This window comes from Alligator sinensis, unplaced genomic scaffold (assembly GCF_000455745.1).
Source record: "Alligator sinensis unplaced genomic scaffold, ASM45574v1 scaffold451_1, whole genome shotgun sequence".
Lineage (NCBI taxonomy): Eukaryota > Metazoa > Chordata > Crocodylia > Alligatoridae > Alligator > Alligator sinensis.
In genome coordinates this window covers 1,360,239-1,369,058 of record NW_005842097.1, presented here as the reverse complement: position 1 = coordinate 1,369,058, position 8,820 = coordinate 1,360,239, and the positions used below count along the sequence as shown (strand labels likewise).

At 39.1% G+C, this 8,820-nt stretch overlaps 1 protein-coding gene across 4 annotated transcripts in view; it reads right to left on the bottom strand.

Annotated features, from left to right (window-relative positions):
* Positions 1-638: 638 nt before the first annotated feature.
* RAD18 (RAD18, E3 ubiquitin protein ligase) overlaps positions 639-8,820 on the bottom strand; it is a 131,572-nt gene continuing 123,390 nt past the window's right edge. For all 4 annotated transcript variants that reach the window (XM_006024142.3, XM_025204783.1, XM_025204782.1 and 1 more), the window contains one exon: positions 639-3,529. In XM_006024142.3, coding sequence (XP_006024204.1) covers positions 3,427-3,529 — 103 coding nt within the window. In that variant the 3' untranslated portion in view covers positions 639-3,426. The remainder of the gene's footprint in view (positions 3,530-8,820) is intronic.

Here is an 8,820-nt window from a genome sequence, read left to right as displayed (position 1 = left end):
TGTATCTACCCGGAGCAGTGGAGGCTGCATAAACTATAGGTGTTATATGATGCTATTGGACGGTTACTCAAACAGTAATGATTACTTTCCAGATTAAAAAACAAACTACACATATAATCTGGCAAACATAGGCAATGTAATTATATCTTTAGGTGCTTTTGTTTCTTCAGTTATAGTATACATTTCAAATTTCAAGAAAGACCTGGAAGGAACCTGAAAGGTGATCTAATCTAATCTCCTGTACAGATCCATGGTGCATTGTTCCTAACCCAGATTGGAAATATAACTGTTCAGCCACTTCATGACTGAGCTGAGCACCTCTAGGTAACCTAGGTAATTGCTTCTGTGCAAGAATCTGAGTCTCAGGGTAAAATCTTGACTCAATAGCAGTTTTGTCATTGATCTCAATGGGACAAGGATTTCACCATTAAAGATCAGACCCTTGCTGCCAAGACTGTGGATCTTTATAAGATTTCCATTTTTTAAAATAGGTTTCTTTAAAAGTACCTCTCATGGCCCTAGCAACTTACCATCTATTCTTACCGCATATTTCTCCAGCATGCATTTAATCTTGATCAAATCAGTAAAAGTCATCAATATTAGAGCAGTTGCAAACAGATAAAGCTCATACCACAGCAGCATTTCCATAGTTTTTATTAGGAAGAGATATTAACAGGCTATTTCACACAAATAAATTGGACAGTGAAAAAGACACATTGGAAAAAATATATTTAAAAAGCCTAACAGGTTTTCCTTATAATTATTTACAATACATCTACATCTTACTGTATCATTTGTAATGAGATCACTCAGGATTAATGATATATATTATGTGGGTAAAAGCCACGGGACCAGTTTGATGCTAAAGAAACACAAAAATCAACTGGAAAGCAAGCTGCAGTCACTTACATAATTTTCCTAGCAGGTCCCGTTTTTTACTGTGTATTCATTTTTTACAAAATTTGATATTTTTACACAAATCACTGTTTCAGGATAAGTTGCTTCCAAAACCATCTACAATCTCTTCAGATATCGTCCAGTGTAACAGAATTATCCAGAGCATTAGGATAATGCACCGCAAGGTAGAAATTTAAGAAATCCAACCCTGCCAAGATGCAGTACTTTTATAAACTATTTTTTCATTTATGTTCTGTTATGTTTAAAATTGCATATTCATGACTTTAAAAGCAAGCTGGCAATCTTCTCATGTTAAACTATAGCCTCTTGAGCCAGTGGTAACAAGTCAAAGATGTTCACAACTTAACTGAGTCTATAATACCCTTCAACATTTTAATCAGATTCAGGGCCTCATGTGAGTACAATGGATAACAGAGAAACTGAGCCATGTACAAAAGGCCCAGAAATGTTACTCTTAAAATTGTATTAAAGATATTTTCATACCTGTCTTTGGAATTCAGATCCTGTTTTATACACTGCCTAGTATAAATTATATTTCATTTGATATCAGTTGTCCCTGCCTGACAGTGAGTAAATTTGGACTCTTTAAAAAGAACAAAATCCTACTAACTCCAATCCACTCTAAAAACGAGATAATGAAAACAAAAGCCTGGTTCTGAAACACAGTGGGGGTGATCATTAATTGGTATATACTGATCTAGCTGTACTGAAGTCAAGAAATATTGACCGTTACACACACACACACACACACACACTTTCTCTCTATTCTTCTTCAGATAATTGTACAGGATTTAAATCTTGCTGTTCTTCATTGCTGTGAACCATAACACAATGAGCTATTAACTGAAGTTAGAACCTATCTTCTCCCAAAGGTTTTGCTTTAATTAAAACTTACATCCAATCTCCTATTTTTCCTATGTATGCATGTTACTGACTTCACTGGAGCTATGACAGTTTACATGAGTTGCAGATCGGCTCATTATGCTAGGAATACCAAGTTGAATGGAAATATGCTTGGTAGGCAACGTGTCTCTGACAACCAATTACAAGATTAGTCCCTAGCACTGTAGTTTAAACTGGAAAAAAAACAATCACAGACCTCTCAATTTCACCATGGTTTGTGATTTTATTTGTCATGAAAAAAGGCTATGACCAGTGTTGCATTTTTGTTGTTTTAAATAGAGTAAATATGATCCTATTTCAATACACAAAGAGCTTGCATTCTAGTTAAAGGAAGTGCCCCCTTTTGTTTAAAGTCTTGTATTGCTTTAAATTAGGGAAAACTACTAACATTACAGGCTTATATATATTTATATTGATTTTAAAGCTAAAACAATTAAAACCAGATAAACCTGAAATGTCCTATTTAAACATAATGATTAAACTGAAAGAAGGATGTACGGAGTAAGAATAGCTGTACAAATATATCTCCCCAGCAGCCCAGTCCTTGAAGACTGAAATGGTTTGAAATATTTATTTCACCTGTGAAATCAAATTACTCCAAACCAGCCAAATAAACCAGCTAAAGCCTACCTGCCATGACTTCAAAAAGGCAAAACGTTTTTTATTATATCAACGGCAAATAGAGCCCAACAGCTGTGTAAATCTTAAATCAAGTGCTGAAAATAGAAAAAAGAAAAGAGTTATTGAATGTATATAGGTTATCCGACTCTGGGTGGCATGCTGAATTTGTTCTTAAGAAAAGTATACATTCAAAATGCAGGCTGCTATTATTTATTTATTCATTTATTTAGTTATGCATGGGTGTGCCTATGGGTAGGGACCAGATTCTGATTCCTTTATTCATGCTGCTCTCAACTACAAGCTACCTTACGTAGCCCTTTACTGGCTGCCATGCATCATGGGTCACAGAGAGACATGGAGCCATTATCTGATTGCTGTTGCTAGCTGATGCATCAGTGGACAGATCCTCGCTTGTGCTTGTCATAATGTGCCAGGCTGAGCCAGCACATTGGAAGACCAGGACGACAGCACTCCCCTTCTGCAATCTGAGGAAGAGGTGGTAACAGAGACCCAGTTGTGACTGAGGCACAGTTTCGCCCATTCTCTGCTCCTGGAGCAACACACACCTCAGATATGATTGCAAGTCCAGACCTCTGAGTAACATCTCACTCTCTAACAAGTAGTAAATGTATTAATGCAATTTAGGGTGAGAGCTGAAATTCAACTGGAAAAGGGCTATCAGAATCTGGCACTGAAGAAAAAAGTAACAGAAAACAATAAATGATGTTATGGTAAAAAATACAGGGAGAATAGTTGATACAGTAAGATACCAATATTATGCATCCATTCTTAAAGCTGAATAGCTTTTAGTATTGTAAACAAGCATTTAGTGAGAGAAGTAAAGCAAAGTAATTCAGGTACACAGTTTTAAAAACGTAAGTGTGTAATTTAAGCTCTTAAATTCAAATATGCTGGAAAAGAATCTGCACAGAAACTGATAGATCCACCTGTCTACCCAGGCTTATAAGTCACATGACCATACTACTAAGTCTTCCTCCGCTTACTCCTGGGAAGTACTTGACTGCTTTCTGGCGTTTTGGGGCGACGTGATTTTCCTTTGTTAACTTTAACATCTGGAAAACTGGTGCTAGAAAAAGCAGAGGAGAGAATGAAATGAGAACAACTTTAAGAAAAGGCAACTCAAACTTGAATATTTGGGCTAAGGATGGTAAGTACCATTCATGAGCGCACATACTTCTATATTCGTTGTGATGCTAAAAAAAAACCCAAAAACCTGCTATTTTCCTCTTATCTCATCTGCTTCACAGGCATCAGCTCATGAAAACATGGTGGAAAACAGTTCTTATCAATTCTCTTTATAAAAATGAATCTCTTCTGGATTCCTCTTTATAAAAAATACCAACCCGAAACAATAGATATGAATATATAACCTTACAGCTGGATTTGAAGGGAAAATGAGTTAATACCTCTACTCATCATTTATAAACATTCATTGTATGTTACTAAGAACACCAAAAAATGCTGAACTATATAGCAGCTATTCTTCAAAACCACTTAAATTAACTGATATTTTAAGTCTGCAGGCTACAAACCAGTTTCCAGAATTCCAATAGCATGTTTTCTGCATAGTATCAATTTTCTTGGCAATGATTATATAGGCTCCCAAAGTAAGAGTGACAGGCTGGATCATGTGGAACTAACAAAGGACTACACTACAGCCCCTTATTTAATCCTTGAAATGTTCTTTCTTGCTATTAAAACCAGTCTCTAATCAGCAGCACATGGTTGCTTTTTTTTTTTTTCTCCTACTTCCATGACTTTCATTAAATGAGGCTACATCAAAGCCTGGGATTCACAGAATGCAACTGTAGTAAACTTCAGTCCATGAGCCTGATGTAGTTAATTTCTCATAATCAGAAAGCACTTGAATCAGATTGTACCATAATATTCCCTGCAATGTCTCAGATCTTTCAAAAGCAAAACACATGACCACTTTCACAAGAAGTGACAATTCAGTAAAATATATATCGCACTGGCCATCTAATACAGCAAGTTTCTTAAGTATTTCCTTAACTTGAAACATTCAAATATCCCTTGCCCCCAAATTTCAAGGCCTACTAGAAGGAGAGGCACTGTGGGCCATATACTTGATATCCCTGGTTTGGTGATCTGGGTACTTACCCGGCAGAGCCAGGTTTAGGCATGGCTCCAAACCAGGCTTCAATACAACTCAAAACTCAATCTTAGACCTTTTAAAAAGAACTGTAACTACCAAGCTACTGGCTACTTTAAGAACAGTGTCTCTCAGTTGTTCTTACTGAAGATGTTCTACTTTGTAAAAATAACTTCATTTAGGCTAAAAAGCAAGAGATTGACTCTATAGTGCAATGGTTTAGGTCTTCATATTCAATGTAGGAGGCAAGTGGACATGAACTTAAGTCTCCACATCCCAACAACCAAGTCATTCTGAAGTGGGGGCGTCTGCTTTGGGACAGAATATCTATTCTAGATTTGAAAGACCTTGAAATCTGTTAGAAATAATCAAATCTTTTCCACAAAAAAGATTCTTTTTTTAAGCACGCATTTTCAGACCATAACAATACATTTCACCAAAATATTTCTGAACTGTATAATTTAAATTAGCTGAAGATATAACATAAGGGTCACAGGTATGGACTAAAGTACTTTACTTAAATATTGTCAGGGTCTCAGATTAATCAGCTCCCACTGGGCCAAGCACTTGAGCCACCACACCTGCCTCTAACCCCTCACTAACAAGGGTGCCCTAGTTTTCTGGGGAGGCAAGCAAGCAGATCGGATACTGCAAGCGCCGCTCACCCTTTTAAGCACATCTTCAGGCTGAGGCTGCAGGCATACCCTGACAGCCTATTCCAGCAAGCCCTATGTTTGCTGCTCTTTCTGATCCTCCTGGCTCCTGATTCAGCTTTGGCTCTTCCTGACCCAGACCCTGGATCTTCCCTGAAACTAGACACAGGCTCTCTGACCCCTGGTTTCTGATCTCAGCTTGCTTCTGGATTTTCCCTCTGTCCTCCTGGAACTTGGTTTCAGTCCTCCAACCCGGATCCCAGCTCAGCACTCTGGTAACCCGAGTTCCTGTATTGCTCACCCTGCTAGTTGCTCCTTGAGGACTACCCACAGGCCCAGCTGCCTATGTCCCAGTTGAACCCTCACAAAGACCTAGCTATATTAGGGGTGGAGAACACTGCAAAATCAATAATTTAAACCTGTGACTTATCTCCCCCTCTAGTTTTTCTATCAGTATAATCCTAATCAGAAAAGTCTTACTTCATAGGGCTGTTGCAAAGATTATTAAGCTCTTTTTATCTTGCAGAATTAAAAGGCTCAGATGACTACAGAACCAAACTGTTTTTATCTACAGAAGATATAACACATTTACTAACAGAAATGCAAGACTAGCTGCATTATTTTCCTTCCTCCTAGTCAAACTTTATTAGAACCTAATTAAATTATCACTTGCCAGTTTCAAAATTTAAAATGAACTATTTTAGCTTAATTTCTACATTTCTAGAACTCAACATGAAAGACACAAGCATGTACATTATGAACATCAACGTGCCAAGTTGTTTGCTAACATCATTAACTAGAACTATTGGGGGTCAGACCTGATGATCTGTTTAGGTCCCTTCCGATCCTAAGCACTATGAAAATGACATGAAAATTAATCACAGGGTGATACATTACTACAAAGTTTAATTCAGCACATCTGCCTTTATATGCGTGTCTCCTGGTGTTGTTCCAATATCCTGTAATCCTCATACCAGGAAAATGCATGTTTGACTTCATTTTAATAAACAGAAAAGTTCCAATTGCAGTTGTAGCAGAGCTTCATGATGCTAACATGTCAATAAACTGACTTCAGAAACAGTTCATTTTGTATTTTGAAAGCACATACAGAATCACAGAAATTAGGACTGGAAGGGATCTCAGGAGGTCACATCTAGTCCAACCCCCTGCTCAAAGCAGGACCATCCCCAGCTACATCATCCCAGCCAAGGCTTTGTCTAGCCGGGTCTTAAAAACCTCCAAGGATGGAGATTCCACCACCTCTCTCGGTAACCTGTTCCAGTGCTTTACTACCCTCCTAGTGAGAGAGTTTTTCCCTAATAGTCAAGTTAAGCCTCCCTTGCTGCAACTTGAAACCGTTGCTCCTTGTTCTGTCATCTGCCACCACTGAGAACAAGCTCCATCCTCTGGAACCCCCCTTCAGGTAGCTGAAGGCTGCTATAAAATCCCCTCTCAGTCTTCTCTTCTTTAGACTAAATGGGCTCCTTTACACACACAGAGAGGCTACTCTGACATGCTGTAATTCCAGCATGTCAAAGAATGGTAATTACCATGCTCCAGCAGATTCCAGCATTGCATGTATCAGCATCACCAGGCAGAAAAATGGCAGCAGGAGAGCTTTAACTAAAGCTTGTCGAATGTGCTTTAGTTCAAGTGCCCCGTTGCTATTTTTCAGTGTGGGGACGCCAATATGTATGACACTCCGGGCACTTCAACTAGCATGGCTCCGAGGCTCTCGGAGCCACACTAATTAAAGCAGCCCCCCAACCCACCTCCCAGAGCACATCTATAAAAGCCCAGTAAGTCCAGTTCTCTCAGCCTCTCTCCAGAAGTCATGTGCCCCAGCTCCTGAAACATTTTCGCTGACCTCTGCTGGACTCTCTCCAATTTGTCTATATCCTTTCTGTAGTGGGGGGCCCCAAACTGGACACTACTCCAGATTTGGTTAACCATTGTTAAATAGAGGGGAATAATCATATCCTTTGATCTGCTGGCAATGCTCCTACCAATGCAACTCAGTATGCCATTAGCCTTCTTTGCAACAAGGGCTCACTGTTGGTTCATATTCAGCTTACTGTCCACTGTTCCCCACAGCTCCTTTCCTGCAGAGCTGTGTGCCCAGCCAGTCAGCCCCCGGCCTGTACCGGGGCATGGGATTGTTATGTCCCAAGAGCAGGGCTTTGCACTTGTCTTTGTTGAACCTCATGAGATTTCTTTTGATCCAATCCTCCAATGTGTTGAGGTCTCTGAATCCTAGCTTCATCTTCCTGCATATCTACTGCTCCCCCAGCTTGGGGTCATCTAAAAACTTGCTGAGGGTATACTCTATCCCATCCTCTAACTCACTGATGAAGGTATTGCACAAAACCAACCTCAGAACCATCCCCTGGGGCACTTCACTTGACACCAGCCTCCAACTAGAAATTGAGCCATTGACTACTACCCTCTGAGCCTGAAGATCCAGCCAGTTTTCTATCTTCCTTACTGTTCATTCATCTAACCTGTACTTCCTTAGCTTGCTTGCATCTCCAAGGCTGAACTCTTGCTTCAGCTAAGTTTTCCTCTGGAATCTATAAACAATTTATTTTGCTCTATGTTTGTGAACATGTTTGGCACTGCAGATTAAAGATGAACACAGTGCTTTAAACTCAGCTCTACAGTATTTCCCTGTTGTAAACCTTGGGAAAGTTTTACTAATGAGGACAAGCTGGTTAGGAGTTTGTGTTGTTTTGGGTTTTTTTGGAACCAATGGCAAAAAGGCGGGGTGGGGGGGAAATACACAACTGAACATTTTACATCTGCTATGAACAGAGCACCAAAACAATGCAACCAACACTGAACCATGGGATAAAAACAACTATTTTTAAAGCAGAAAAAAAAAGCATATATTCTTTTTTTAGACACTACTTATTTTATGAAATCCTTTTTTCATTTTGGAGAAAGAGTGAAAAACAGATGGTAATTAGAAAATTCTTCCTCTAAAATCACAGAAGGCACTTTCCCAAGGCAGTTAGTTCCCATTCACCTTTTCCCTGTCTGTAGCTTGGTTCCTTCCAGCACATCCAAAGGAGGAGTCAATATTTTGTTGGCTTAGCAGACTGCAGCCAATGAGTTTTGAAAAAGGGACTAGGAATAGGATTAGCATAGGGAAATAAGCACCGGTAGAAAACACCAAGATTTGGTGTAGATGTTTCAGTTTTAATGCAGTGCCTGAATGAGATATTGACAGTTGTAGATGTGTAAGAGGACCTATGGAGTTGTTTGGTCTTTTATCACCCATTTAAACACCACACATGCATACAGCAGTTGATTAAGAAAAAAATGGAACTCTCTTTCACAGGAAAAAATTATTGATTAAGAAACAAGCAGGCAAGTAACAGAGACAACTGTGCAAAGACATGCTAAGAACCTATTATAACCGTTTAAACTGAGCATGCATATTTTGAAAGAAAAACCTCTGGTATTATGGTTTCTGTTGACAACAAATCGGGCTAAGTGATGGGTAAAAGGCCTACTTGAAATGGAATTCTTCGCAATGCAGAGCTTGCGACTGGGAGTGGTCTTATCCATGACCACCAAAAATAATTGGAG